Source organism: Drosophila kikkawai, chromosome 3R (genome assembly GCF_030179895.1).
Source record: "Drosophila kikkawai strain 14028-0561.14 chromosome 3R, DkikHiC1v2, whole genome shotgun sequence".
NCBI lineage: Eukaryota > Metazoa > Arthropoda > Insecta > Diptera > Drosophilidae > Drosophila > Drosophila kikkawai.
Genome location: NC_091731.1, coordinates 30,710,548 through 30,726,234, shown reverse-complemented (window position 1 = coordinate 30,726,234; position 15,687 = coordinate 30,710,548). Strand labels below are relative to the sequence as shown.

At 39.6% G+C, this 15,687-nt stretch overlaps 1 protein-coding gene and 1 non-coding gene across 2 annotated transcripts; one reads left to right on the top strand and one right to left on the bottom strand.

Moving 5' to 3' along the window:
* Positions 1–761: 761 nt before the first annotated feature.
* TRNAS-GCU (transfer RNA serine (anticodon GCU)) lies at positions 762–843 on the bottom strand. Its single transcript has one exon. It is a non-coding gene; the product is annotated as a tRNA-Ser (tRNA).
* Positions 844–4,145: 3,302 nt separating this feature from the next.
* Positions 4,146–5,256, top strand: LOC108077664 (uncharacterized). Its single transcript, XM_017171084.3, has 2 exons — positions 4,146–4,785; positions 4,846–5,256. The coding sequence occupies exons 1-2, from the start codon at positions 4,252–4,254 to the stop codon at positions 5,164–5,166; spliced, it is 855 nt and encodes a 284-aa protein (XP_017026573.1). The 5' UTR covers positions 4,146–4,251; the 3' UTR covers positions 5,167–5,256.
* The last annotated feature ends 10,431 nt before the right edge of the window (positions 5,257–15,687 follow it).

Sequence of the window (15,687 nt, the reverse complement as noted above, 5' to 3'; positions counted from 1 at the left end):
CCCCCTGCAGCACGTCAGCTGTTGATGGCGCCGCGTTGCGCACTCGCCGAGATTTATTTTTATCGCCTACCATTCCCAATTCAATCCAATTCATTTCGCTTGGCTTTCCAACTCTTCTTTTCCAGGATTTTTTTTTAAGATTTTGATTTTTGGCCGCAAGTGCCAACGGGATGGTGGGTGGCAATTGTGGAAACATTTGGTTGCCATTTCATCAGGACAAAGTGAAAAGATGCCTCCGTCGCGGCTTCGTTTTGGCTCTTGGCTTTATGGCCAATTGGGTTAAGCTCAGGGCTCAGGGGGAAATCTGAAAGCCATATCGATGCCTAGCCACATCAGGCAGCCAAAAATTTATATTGATATATGGAACCAGCCAAGAAACCAAAGAGGGGAATAAAAACTAAAACCGAAAAAAGGCGCCGGTAGACACAAAATCTGCCAAAAAGTCGCAGGTTACTATTTTTTCTTAAGGGTTATAATTCTGTAAATTTTACCTGACAAATCTGAAAAAATAAAATAACTTAAATTTCTAAAAAAAATGAAAAGTAATTATAAAATGTATATAACAATGAAATGCTTAATATTTATAACATTTATTAACTGAATATAGGAAAAAGTTATAATATTAATCACAACTAAACCAATAAATTTCAAGGGAGTTGATTTATAAAGAAGGTACAGACCTAGTTCTATAACAATAATATTTAAATCAATTAAATATATGTTAAAACTATATAAAAATCATAAATTTAAAAAAAATGTACCGACGAGGATGGGATTCGAACCCACGCGTGCAGAGCACATTGGATTAGCAGTCCAACGCCTTAACCTCTCGGCCACCTCGTCACGTGTACTTTCTCTTCCAAAATTCGCACTTTCTTCAATCGTAGATTCTGCCAAGCAAAAAAAAAAGAGAGTTGGAAGTTGCCTACCGCAAATTATGAGCGGAATATTTCTTATCTAATTTGTTTTTATTTCTTTATTATTTTTTTTTTAGAGAACTGGGACAGAGTGGTTGCTACTTGGCTCTGATGATGATAACTGGTTTTGGCTTGAAACTCCAAGTGAATGTCTTACACCAGCTGCGTTTGCTCAGAGAGCTTATATAATTTATGGTTAGATAATGAATAAATTAGGTGCCAACAAAGGCCATTTAAGATCCAGTATGAAAGAGTCTCTGGAAACGTGAAGAATGCAAATAATTATGAGAAGTGATTTGCAGAAAAATATTAAGATGAATGAGGGAAGTTGGAATTGGCTTTAAATTTATTTTTTACAATTTAAGCAAACTATTAATTGATATTTTAATTAAGATACCTTGCCTTATTTTAAGTTAACCTTAAAGCTTTTTAAAAACTCCAAACAAACCACTTAAAAAATCCTAACCCTGTCTTACAAAGGTTCCTTGAACCCCAACCATAATTTTAACTCATCAGAGAAATCAATTTAAATTAATTTTTACGAGCGGCAAAACTCAAAAAGTTTCCACTGGGCCGGCTTAACTTTGTAAAAATCGAATTAAGTCATAAAAAAATATTGCATGAAGAGCGCAAGGATCATATAACCAGGACCAGGACTGAAAAGGATAAAAGAAATTGACTTTGACGCATTTATGACGGAGGGAGGCGCGTGTATAGTTTTACGATCGTTCCTGGGCCCCGCCCCGCCTCTATACCATATATACATATCTCGCGGGTTAACCGAGCATAAAATCTTCCAAAGGCGTCGGCGGCACCAACTTAAATGGTTTTACGACCTCCAAAAACGGATGGGGGGGCTTCCTCGAGACCGTAAAAGTCAAGCCGAGCTAAGGCCGCGCGCACACTACGAGCTGAAAGCGGAGCTGACGGCTGACGGCTTATCAGCTCTCTGAAACAAACACACTACTTGTATGAGAGCGCGCACACTGAGAGCGGAGCTGAAAGCTGATAAGGTCAGCTCCGCTCCGCTCTGTTTGATCAACCAAACATGTTTGATTTTGTTAGCAGCTGACGCGAGCTGATTTTTTAGACTATTCTTTAAAAAATTGCCCTAATTAGCGCTTAAGTAAGAGAAATTTAAATTTCTGTCCAGTTACATAAAAAAGTATGAAGAATTTTTTTAATATTTATTAAAATAAAAATATTGTCAACTTTCCGAGATACAGTGTGCCAAAGTACACTAAAAAAACCTACTTTGTCAACCATATTCTGGAGAGCTGGGTGGTCCGATTTCGAAAATTTAAATGCAATGATGATCTAAATAAATATGTCATCGCATTAACAAGGATATTTTAAAAACATTAAAGAATTAAAAAATTTTTTTTTTTAAACGTATTGCTTGAAAAACAATTACAAATCAACATCAGCTTCAGCTCGCAGTGTGCGCGGCTGCAAAAAGCTCAACTCGCTGATAAGCTTTCCGCGGATAAGCTCTCAGCCGTCAGCTCCGCTTTCAGCTCGTAGTGTGCGCGCGGCCTAAGAGCGTTCAAAAAGCCTTCTGATGGATGTCGTGCGAAGGCGCTGTCAGGTTTATGGATATACATATCTGAGTAGTTTGTAGGATCTGGACTACCGGGGGCACTTGCCAGTCAGTGCTAATTGAGCATAAATCAGAGATGCTATAAATGTTCGTTACTAAGAAATTTATTGCCATCGGGATACTTTGAGCACTACTGTGGAAATTCTTTTACAACTCCATACTCTCCCTCCCCCACAGACACTTGCGAATTGGCGAAAAACTTTCCTAATACAAATTGCATCGACACTGAAGCGGAAATCGCACGGAAAGGAGGAAAACAAGGGGAATTTGGGGTGTCACGACTATGAGATACCTTTAATAGTAACAAAGTATTTACTCTATCTAAAATTGACCAACTTAAAACGGTTTTCCTACGAAATTGGTACCTTATAAGGCCCTAATATAACAGTGTTTTCTTGCTGTTTAGTTGTAATTCGAGCCTTACAAGTCTCTTATCAAAAGTTTTAAGAATAAGTATTACTTAATTGAGTCTTAAGGAACTTGTATCCCAATATTCAGATCTGTCAGTCTTTTAAGTCCTCAGATGTATATATCCCGAGCAACTTCTACATTAAAAATTTACGATTATTGATTCCTTTTCAGAATAAAAAAAAACACACTTTTCCAATAAGCTAATAAACACATTCAAAAGGTTTTCTAAGAAAAATGTATTTAAAGGATAAACATATATATATTATATTTTGTTATAAAATTATTTTCTCTTGTTCATCTTCCTCTCAGTAACACAAATATACCCTTAAAACCCTGCTACACCATATAAAAAACTAGCCAAAGGCCGACGACAAAGTGGTCAACATGCCACAAACTTTTTTTCCCCCGTTAGTTATCCCTTTGCCAATCGCGCGGGTGGCAAAGTTCCATGCTCTGCAGAATTCTTCTCCAACATTTTTAAACAATTTAGCGCAAGAATTAAAAATCGCCAACGCCGCGCAATGTGAAAAACTTTTCATCGCAACGCAGCACTAAAAAAAAAATGAAATAAAATAAAAATAGGCGAAAAAAAGAAGAAAATCGTGGAAGAGCGAAAACTTTTGTACGCAAAGTTTGTCGGGTTATAAATTATCCTCTCCTGTGGGGGCTGAGAGGGCAGAGGGAGTGTGGAGGGCGCTTAGAAGCGGCGAGAGCACCTTTGGCATACTGCTGGGCACTTTTTTAAGCCGATTTTCATCTTTCGTTTTCGGGTTTTTCCTTTTGCCATTGGCAGCACCGTAGACTTTTGGCGCCAACGGGTTTGACTTGTACAAATTGCTGTGTCGACTCACACACACACACACACAAACACACACTCGCGGACGCACCCGCACGCACAGGATATGAAAAGCCAAGGGAAAAGCGGGGGAAATTCGCGTCTTGTCGTAGTCGTCGTCATCCTGGCAATGGGGATAAGTTTGTGTCGCCCTTTTTTTCAAGAATACTCTTTTCGGTGTGGGTCTCAGTGATCCTTTGGATTTTTTTGTTTATAGATGTTGCCACCTAGTCTAACTTCGGTATATCCTTTAAGGTGTCCATCTAGTCTAACATCGGTAAGAAAAGAATTGATTTGAAGTAAGGATGTCGCCATATATTCTCCTATCTTGACTTCTTATTCTATTTGAAATTTAGTTCACAAAGTATGCATTGTTTCCTTGTGTCAATTTTATTTATATAATTCTCTGGAAATATCCTTTCCACTCAACACTCCCAAAAAAATTTTAAAAAAATTAAGCCCTTGAAATACAGAAAAGTTCAAGTAAAATGTCCTGCAAGGCCCCAGGGCTATTCCAAGATGAGAGCAACATAGAGCTGTCAATAGTAGACGTGGAAGTCCCCTCCGAATTGGACCTAGATGAGGTCTATGATCAGCTGGAAAGGATGAAGCAAAGGGTGTTGCAGATGAAAAGTATGATAATACGTCCACCAGCAACCACCACTGACCCAGTGCAGGCGGAATTTGAGAAGCTAGCTGACTCGGACAACCCCCACTTGAGAGAGGTACAGCAGGAGACCTCACGGGGTTTCCTGCAGATCGATCTGGTAAGGAACCGCCTCTCGGAGACCACCAAGGAGCTGGTCGATTTGGCTGCGCGGATCCAGGAGAGCGAACGGTGCACCAAAGACCTGGCCAAGAAGCTGGACGAGGTGCCCAAGTGGATAGAGGAAAGTAAACACCAAGCGGGACTGTGCATGGAGCGGCACAATGAGCTGAGTACTACCCTTTTAAGCGACCTAAACTACAGCAACCACATGCGACCTTTACTGGTGACCCTGAGTAACAATTATAGCTCAAAGGTTAGACCTTTTATACTTTTCAGATTTATCTTAATAGTAATATATGTATATTTTCCAAAGATTTCCGTAACGTGCTACCGGAAGCAATACAAAGAAATTTTAGATCTCGTACAAAATACCCGTTTGCTGTTGAACCAGACCCACGATCAATTGAGAACGTACACCCAAATCATAAACGACTCTTTTGGGGAATCCACGACGCATCATCTTTCCAGTATGCCTGACATTAGCGGTCTGATGGACCTGCTGGAGCAGAGCCGGGAAATTGGAAAGAAGAAAAGGGCTTCTTCAAATGTCAAACCTCTAGCATTGATCCAACTTACCAAGGCGGCAGAAAAGCTCACGTTATTGCAAAAGTTTCGGGATGGGGCTGGAAAATAGGCCGCTATGTATTTTAATTAAGAGAATTTTGTCTCAGTTATGAGGAAAAAAAATTAATATTAAAAATTACTTAATCGTTGTTGATTAAAAGAGTATTCCTAATTCGTTGGGCAACCTTAAAAAAATTGGACTTCCTTTGGCCGTTTTATACCTTTTGGCCTGGCCTTTGGCACTAATGGATTATCTAAGCCTTTTAGTGGCTATTGGTTGCCTTGGCAATTGTTCCAGGGCTTTTGGGTCGCCGGAGCCAGAGGATGGAGGAGCTCTAACCCATCCTGTCCTGCTGTTATCCATCGACAGCTGTGTTGGCAAAATCTTGGCAAAGGGCACAACTAGCATTTAAATAGTTGGCGTATATATATAACCCCATGCCCTTTGTATTTGGGTCATCATTTCATATGTAGATATTTTACGTTTTAATCGCTTTATTATACCAGGAAAGAAAGAATACGAAAAAAAAGGGTCCACGGAATATACATAAATTATGTTTATGGTATGAATATAGTTTCAATTTATGGATCAACTAATCAATATTAATGCCTTCCTGAATGCCTTACATGTGGCTTTTAGGCCGAAGAGGAAAAATTAAGCCAGATTACCATATTACAAGGGTGTTCTCTGGGCTACCTAAACTTGGGAAGTATGATCTAATCGTGGGGTAAAAAAATATATACCAAATTAGGCCTAAATATTCGTGGGAAATAAATATCAAAAAGGGTAAATTGCTTACTGGGTTATGTAATATTTATATTAATAAGAATTTTAAGCAGAATATTTGAATGAAAATTCCTGAATAAATATATATGTATCTTGAGGTTATTTATAAATACTATCCATCCTTTCCCTCTGTAATCAGTAAAACTGCAAATTCCTTTTCCTTGTACCCCTTTTGCTTCGTCGTCAGCTTCATTCATATAAATCGCTGATACGAATGGAATTCAAGAATGCCCGCCTGTGGATATCGCAAAACTTGTTGCAGTGCATTCAACTTCATTCACCACATGATTTATGCCCTTCCCCAAGTCCAATCAAGAGCCAGAGGAGATCTGGCTGCCTTGCCCCAGACTCGCGCAACTACTGGTAACCCGTACTGCCACTTGTACACTCGCGTGCACTCATGTACCCGCACTGATTTACTCATACTGGGACTTACCTCAGCGAGAAATCATTCATTTCAGGCCACAGCGCCAGACACTGCGATATCAGTAGGAGCTGGAGCGCCAGACACAAACCGGCACATGAACACACATCTACATATAGCTTATATAGATACGTACTATAGAGGGCGATATGCCCAGAACTGCATCTATAATTGGAACAAAGGAGCTCAGGCTGAGGCTGAGGCTGACTCCAAGCTGAGGCAAAAGTTGATCAAACCAAGAAACAATTCATATTCATATTTCCGCATATGCCAAGTAAGTTTCAATTGCGGTTGCAATTGTCATTGCAATTCCATTTTGCTGCCCGGCAACAAGCAACCCAAGCACACAAGCTCAAAATTCATATATATAGAACCGCAATCAGCAAGGCCGAGCGAAGCTTAAGCAATTTCCCGTACTCCCGCAAACTTTTCACCCACAGAACTTCACTGGCACTTTTCCTACTCTTTTGCTCCCCTTAGATAGCTCGTCGTCGTCGTTGTTGCCTCAATGATAATGCAAATCAACGAAACAAAGAATTTTCCAATGCAAGCTGCTGGTTCAATGTAGCCATCAAAAGTGCAAACAACTGTTTGTACAGTGGAGACTCCAAAGAGAGAATATAGATTCTAAATTTTAGGTGTTTATTTTGGCATTAAAAGAAATATCCTTGAAAAAGAAATAATAAGAATAAGGGTGATTTAAAAGGGGTTGTTAAAAACTTTCTCATAATTTTAATCTAGAAAAAAATACCTCTTTGTGACTAAAAACAACTGGAAAATAATGGGTGTGTTATCACCAGCACCCAACTTAGGCAGTTTCCACTGTCTAGCCTATTAGTTGATAACGTTGATAAGGCTACAGCCGGGGTGAATCTTATCTGTACATTCAAATGTATATATGTATGCATACTCCACGTATGAGAGGCTGGGCACTCCAACCACCACCATCCCCTCTCCAAGCAATCGCCCCCAAAAAGGCCAGTCGAGTGAACTTCTTGGTCATGTCAGACCTATATAGTATAGCGCCTGATGACGTCGATTGTCTGCCCCTCATTACTTTCATGGCTCGAACTCACTTATCGCGGAACTAGAGGGGAAGCACATTGGAATATCAGCCGAATGCTTTAACCTAATTGGCAAATTTCATCACATTTCTAAGATGAACTTGGGGAATTCAAGATGAACGTTTGCATTATATATAAAGAATTATATTAAAGCGAGTTCAGGGAGCATTTATTAGTGCCAAGTAATGCTAAACGTATTCATACATTTAATTTATTTAGTATAGTTACTTAAATACAGAAAATATTCAATAATTTCCCTACTTATTCATTGCTTTAGAGGGACTTGGGTTAACCCAATTATGCCAGACAAAAAGCACAAGCAAAGCAAATATGTGACCCTACTGAAATTTGCTGAGGGGAAGGAATATCACAGAACAAAGTGGTTAATTAACAGGTTTTATAATAACTTAAATGGGTCAACACCCACTCACACATTGTTGAGCATAATTTTCCTAATGGATGCATGAGGAGAACAATGATAATGATGATGCTAAGGATATGGATATTGAGGATAATAATGGTGTGGTTTCAAGGGGTCAGTTGGCGTCCACTTGTTGATATGGCAGCGCCCCATTCTGATGGGTGTCATTTCGTCTCATTGGGTGTTATATAATACGAAGCTTATTGTCTGGACTTGTGGAGTAATTAAATATCTAAATGGTGACCCAGAACAAGATAGAGCAAAGCGGGATATGTATCTTTTTGTTTGTATCTCAGAGATACAATAACACTATCAATTATAATAATTACAAATCGTTCTTCTAAGTCAAAGAAAGTCAAAGGATGCTTCCTTTTACCCTATCAATACTTGTGGTGACCCCAAAATCTTAAGTACTTACTTCCCCTAGACTCCTACCTATTACCATGCAAATATACCCTAAAAAATGAAATCACTTACATATGCTTATAACAGGGACTCCCAAGTATGTAAAGTAATTAAAGCTCATACCCGCAGCCACAAAGGAAGAATCGGATGAGCTCCGAGCTTAAATGGTGACCCCGATCACAAAGGGCCTACAAACAAAAAGTCCTTCTGCGTGTGTGTGTGCGGGTATGTAAGTACCTTTTTATTATGTACACGTGTAATGTATGCGTACAATATGGTAATGGACCATTACCGTTTGTCACCCACTTACACCCGCCTTTGCCTCCACCTCAGTATCCTGCTGGTATTCGGATATGTACACCCAAGGACGCCAAAGACCGAGCAGGACTGCCTAACAACCGAACCACAAAAAAAAAAAATATACATATATCCCGACGGTGAATAAATCTAGGGAGCAGCCGTGAAAAAGGCCGACGGAGAACAAGACTTCGGCAGGCGACACTTCGGCCGGATCCTGTAGAGCGACAGAGATCCTGGATAGTCTGACTGGGGGATGGGTTCCTTTCTAGGCTCCCGTCCAACCACGAGGCTCGTCCTGGGAGTCGGCAATTAAGCGGCCAACTAACCCAGCTGGCCAACAACCTATTGGAGCCGAGCACATCCTGCGCAGAATCCTGGCAAGCCGGCAATGCCACACCCACCACCGACGGTGGGAGGGAAGACCTTTTTTGGGAAGGAGAAGTGCCACATATTAACCGGCGGCAGCCAGCGTTAACGTTGCATCCACTTCCATTTCCCCTCCTGCAGAAAGTGTGTCAGCGGAAGAGCGTGCTATTATTACCTGCCGAAGGCGAGTCCTTCCACGAGTGCCATCTCCTTTTCCCCAAAAGGAGTAAGCAACGAGCAAGCGAGATGGCCAGTGTTTGAATCGGTGGGGGGGTTGAGTCAGCAAACCAAAAGGAAAGCCCAAGAAAAACAGCCGAGCTGTAAAAGTTTGTCGTGTTTCGCTAAGAAACGAAGGAAATGCAGCAGGGAAAGGGAGAAAGTTTGCCCACAAAGGGGGATGTATGTGCGAAGAAGTCCTGAGAGAGAGAAATCGGAGAGAGTCCATGTGGAGCTTATGTTAGTCACAGTGGAATCCAACAAGTGGGCAAAGCAGAGAGCCACAGGCAAAGGACTCTTTGGGGAGAGTTGGTAGATGAAATTGGAGTGGATTGTATCTGCAAGATCAACGAGAACAATTGAGGATATTCAAGTAGAACCATTAGTAGAAGAAAACTAAGAAATGTTTTCTTTTATTGATAAGATATAGTTTTAGAAATAAATGTTTTTATATTTATGAAAGTTATAGCAAAAACATATCTATTCGATTTATTTAGATTCGATAGATTTAGACCAAAAAGTATCTTAATCTTTAAAAGTACATAGTAATAGAGCATCTATACTCGTTTTCCATGATCTTTGACGCTAAAGCCCAAATGTGTTCTCTTTCTTATCATCTCTTATTTTTAAGATGTTGCTCTTCTACAAGTTTGATGCTCTTTAGACCCCAAAACCCCAAAAAAACGCCCCAACCCTAAACCCATATAAAAAGCTCAAAAATTTTTTCTGTCGACAGCACGTTTTTGTAGCTATTTTGAACGTTTTTTTTTCAAAAATTTTTTTTCGTGTGTTTCTTTTTTACTTCTTTTTTTTAGTTTCTTTGGTTTTTTTTTTATTGTAAGAATTTGTGAACGACGCAATAGCGTCGACGTCGCTGTCGCTGCCATCGCACCACGTTTTTCGCTGTGCGGGCGTCTGTGTGTGTAGGGGGAGTACGTGTGAGGCGGGGGAGTGTGAGTGAGTGGAGGTGAGCTGGTGTTGGTGGGGCATTTCATAGCCCACATTAGGTAAGGTTAGGTTTTAAATTCTGTTTTCGTTTTTCCACTGCCCGTCGCTGCCACGAATTTGATTTGTTCTGGTTCCGCTTTTGACTTTTGTTCTCTGGCTGCCCCACTCTGATCGTTATCCGCGCTTCTTCCACATCCTGTTCGCTCCACTCTTTCGCTCTCTATCTCTGTCCCCCCCCCCTTTACTCTCTCCACGGCCTCCTCCACACTCACACCTCTTTCTAATCTTGGCGGCGCTTTGTTTACATAAACCGCGCGCTTTTTTTGCCGCTGTTTGTTTCCGCTTTTCTCTGCTCCGCTTTAGCCATTTACTTTTGCTCTATGCTCTTTGTTTTTGCTTTTGCTTTGGCTATAGGTTTGCTTTCCCGCCTCTTTCTAACTGGTTTTGCTTTCGAATCATTTCGCACCATGTGGTTTTCCTCAATTATTCTCACGGCTACACTGCTAAAGAGAATTTTCCGAGGCGGAAAATTGCTTGCGGGTTTTTGTAAAAAATAATTTATCTACATATAAGGATATGTTTTAGAAATCTAAATTAAATTGTAATAAAAAGTAGCTTTTTTAAAAATAATTAATAAAAGTTGCAAGCATAGTAAAAAAAAAGATTTAAAACAAAAAAAAAATCCCTCAGTGTACCGCTAACTTATACACTGAAACTCGTCTCTCTTTGCGGTCAGCCCTGGTTTTTTATTTGCGCTCTTCTTTTGCGTTATTTTTTCGCCTATTTATTGTGCTCTACGTCTTTGCCTACGATTCTTCTGAACTTGGGGAGACCACGTGGTGTGGTGTAGTGGCTGTGTGTGGAGCTCAAGCGTATGTATATGTGTGTGGATCGTATTCGCTCTGTATCTCTCAGATACTGTATCTCATATCTCTGGAGGTTTCTTGAGGAAGTGCTCCATCGTCGCCGCATCGCCTTCATTTACATGTGCGCTCGCAAATTTGCATACTGTGGCCCCGCCCCCTCTTTTTGCGCCCCCTTGCTCGGGAATAGTTTGCGCCAATCTAAGTCGCACTTCTATCGGCAAATTCTGACGAAGAAGAGATCGTATCTGTGTATCTGTATCTCGGGGCACCCGTATGGGTGCGTATCTGTGTTGTCCGGGAGTCGTGCGCTTTTGCGGCTGCATCAATTACGTCGTTAAATTAATCAGCCCGCCTTAATCTCAATAAATTAGAGATAACGCTTATGCGATATACAGAGTATATATATTTTTTTTTGCATTTTAAATGCCACACGCTACCGTGAACGGGGAGGGGGGCAACGGGGGGCGGTGAAAACACACCGAACCGGTACAGTTATTGGATCGCAAATGGGTCCAGCACTACGACACTAAATGAAGACAGGGGCTCGCATAGAGGGGGCTTAGCGGATCTTTTGCATTCAAGCAATACTTTTGGAAACTTTCTTTATATTTAGCATAAAATAAATAAAACAAATGATACCTTTAAAATTTAGAAACTAAGTAGATTGCCGAAACACCTATGACCTTTTTGTTTAAATAATAATTTACATAGTTTCAAATTATAAATCCTCTAGTTTCCTAGTTCCTGGCTACGCCTCTGTCCCAAGAATTCCATGTGGCCACATTAGGGGGGCTCGCTTTCGACAAACACATGCTCGCGGTACGAGCATAATTCCGCGGGGCGACGACTGTGCTGTGTTGGTGGTGCGGTGAGTGGGTCTTAAAAATCTCGATATGATAGCGCGCCCATCACAAGTCGACATTCGACTTCGAGTTCGACGTGACACCGACGTCACGAAATCTCGTTTTCCTCAACGTAGTAGCGCCTGCAAATACCGTTTCAGCCACAGTTGATCAAGCGATTATAATGGGGAGTTTCCAATATAAAGTCACCTTTCGAAAAGGTCTCAAGGGAATTACGATAATTAAGATATGGTGATAAGGTAACTAATGGGAAAATATGTACAAATGTGCCACAAATTAGATAAAGAAGGGGTTTAAATAGTTTTTGGAATATTTTAGAATGGTAATCAAAATCTTAGTCCCAATAAAAATTTAGAATTCTCATTAAACAAATTCAAATATTGTCACATAACTAACATATGTTTCCATAACTTTCTAAAATAAAAGTCTTTAAACCCAGTCTATATGTTCTCTCTCTAGATCAAGTATATATTATACCTGTTATTTAGAAATGAATCTTAACTCATTTATTGAACATTCTAAAGATCTAAGCAATAAAACCCAGTAAATAAATCGTCAAACTCCTATTTATTGCAAATCATAAACAAGGTCCAAACCAATTAGGAATCTGGATTCCAATTATTGCTGCAAACAAGTTAGGAAAACAATCGTGTTTCATTCTCCCTTGTATCAGAGACTCTCTTTTTCTCTCTCTATAAACTGTTGAGTTAACAAATTGTTACTAACAATATTCAAATTTCCATACTTGAGAAGCTCATACACACACACGCACACCGAGCCAATTTTGGCGGGTAAACATCGGGCGAGGAGCCAACAACTGGAGCCCGAGTTTCAGAGCTCAGAGCTCAGAGACCAGACCTCCGCCCCGCCGGTTCATCCACCAGATCGGTCGAGACATTAAAGCAGAAATTATAATTTTTTGAAGGCCATCGGAGCCAGCCGCTTGGCGCGATTCGGATCGCTTGGCTTCGGTTCGGAGGGTCTAATGCCAATTGCGCCGCCGCGTCGCGGTAATGTTTATAATGCCCTATGACGGAGTTAGAGTAATACAAGTACATATATAAAAAGGAATTTATAATACTTTCCATACAATTTTTTTTCGATTTTTTTGTATTATTTAGTATAAACTGTTAAGGACTTTTATAAAAGGCAGAGTGGTACAACTAGTCGTATACGTGATACTACAAGTAACCTTCTTAGAGAAGAGCTGGAATATTTATCGAAATGTGAAGTGAAAGTTAAAATTTAAGTAGTATAAAAATAAAAATATGTTAAAATTAAATTATAATTTCCTCAGCCTCCCTAGAAAGAGTATCTCTCTCCTATTTATCCGTTTTTAAGCCCCACTCTCTGGTTCTACTACGTCGTCGTTTGCTGACGTAGCCACCAGATTTTAGGCACTTTTTTTTGGAGGTTGACAAGGCGCGAAACTTGACCGGAATGGGTGTCCAAAGTATCCAAATAACCGGCCTGGGAGTGCGTCACTGGAGGAACAGCAGCAGCAGCAACTCGGTAATGGGGAATAGGCAAAGGAGGACTCTCCCCCAAAAAGCTCCCAGACATGAACCAAAGATTTGTTATTTGGCGCGCAGTTTGAAACCTGAGCCAGTGCCTTGCGTGTCCAGTTTTGGCCAATTTGGATGCGATTACGAGACGTCGACACGCGCCAACGCAAATGTACCACTTTTATTTCAAACAATTTTTGTTTATAAATTTTTACTTATGGCCAGGTCTAGACTGGCTTTACTTGAAAAAGTGTTTGTGTAATGTCAATGGAATTTGTCAGCCAAGTGGGAGTGTTTCTAATAATCCCAAAGTCTTTATTCGATAAACCAATTACCACCGAATTTTATATACCTGTCATCAGTCGCAGATGGAACTTACCTATACCAATGTGTTACTTATCAAACCAGAGCCAACTTCATAACATTGTAAAATACAACCAAAGTATCCCTCCCTATCTTGGTGTTGTTCACGAGTTTTTATAATCCCTGTGTCTACAAATGGTTTTTTTTTATTATTTCGAGTGGCTTTAGAGAAGACACTAAACTACTGGGTCTTAGAACGTATTAAAATCATCTGAAATTTATGAAAATATATGGAATGGAATACGGTTTACCAAACAAAAAGATAATCTCTGAAGAATCTCAGTTGGAAACACACTTAATGCAATACGTAACAATACAAAATCTGTAAGATACTTTTAGAGATACTTTTTACTGTATGTTAAACCCCTAGATATTTCTTTAAATAACCCATTTGGATAATTTGAATAAATCTTATAAAGACTAAATTTATTTGTGTAAAGAATTTTGTTGTGTTTAATTTCCAGTGTTGTGTTTTAATTTTCCATTTAAGTTTTTTATTTTATTTTCAAATACATCATAAATGTCATAAATATATCACTTGAAAAACCACTGTAAAATGTATTTAATTACGTTATTCTTTAAAAATACATTTTTTATGATAGTGACCCAATTAAAACCGACCAAGACTCTTATTTTCTATAGTTTCCCTGACAGGTGCGTAGCCTGAATTCCCACAATTCTAAGTCGTCTGCTTGTTCTCATCGAAATCGCAACGCATCGCATAAGATAGGATAGGATACGATAGCAGCGGGCTGAGAGTAAGTCCGAACAGATCCATAAACATAAACTCAGCGTCTAGACTTCATTAGCCATGTAATGTTGCGGAATTTATGTGACAGGCACTTAAAAAAACACCGATACTCGGAGGCATACATACCACACATATTTTCTGTGTATATATATCGGGTCTAGACTCTAGACACTCTAGCTAAAAACTGGTAACGCCGGGGTATTATTTTTGGGGGGCACTTGGACCCAAAAAAGCTCACTGATATATGGACGCTCGCATTTTTTAAACTCATATATTTATATGCACAAAATGTGCAGTGCTGGCATTATCAGTTGAATGCAATTTTGGGAAATTTTCCATCGCATCACGAGACAATGAACGGAATGTACCAGCTGGAGAGCGAGAGAGAGGTAGAGCGAGCGAGGCAATTGTGAGATAACAGCTGCCTCTACGTTCTTATCAGCCCCGCAACCCCACTCCACCCCATCCAACAACACCTCTCCTTGCGCTATGGAACCTCGAGAGTCGACAGCGAAAAAGAAACAATTTAAATTCCAAATGTATAAAATAGGTAAACTATGGCTTTTATTTATTGATACTGAACGGGGCCCAGATGCGGTCAAAAGAGTAAGAGGAAAGAAAACAAGTAAAAAATGTAATACTCTTATTTTTTATTTATTTCTAATATTTAACAAAATGTTAAAAAAATAGGACAAAATATATAGAAGCTTAGCTTACCAGACATTTTATAGGAATCTTAAATATTAAGAAATACCTCTTAGAATTAAAAAACCCATTAAAAATTTTAATATTTGTTCCATTTAAAATAAAATCAATTCTACTACAGAATTAAATTTATTAATTAAAAATAATTAAATCTACAACTTTTAAAATATACCCTGTTTAGGAACTTCAAATATTTCTTAAAAGCAAGGGCATTTAACAGGTTCACAATATTCTCCGTTTTAATGTCATTTCAATTCGCATTCTTCTTTTCCATTTCTGGTTCCAGTAAATAAAAAATAAATAAAATAAAAGTTTTACTATTTTGACCGCAGCTGTATGTGTGTGTGTGTGAGAGCAAGAGCGCCACAAAAACACAAATAAAAAACGTAACGTGAAATGAGCGCGCTCTGTGTGGAACGCGTGTGTGGAAGCCAAGAGAGAGAGAGAGAGGGTTGTTGTTTTTTTTTTTCCTTGTATAGAGCACTCTCTCGCTCGCACACACGACACGACCGCCTTTTTGCGCCACAAAAACCGAACGAAGCAACGACGTAAAGCAAAACGAAAGCTTACGCGACGTAAAGCAAAACGAACGCTTACGAAGGCGACG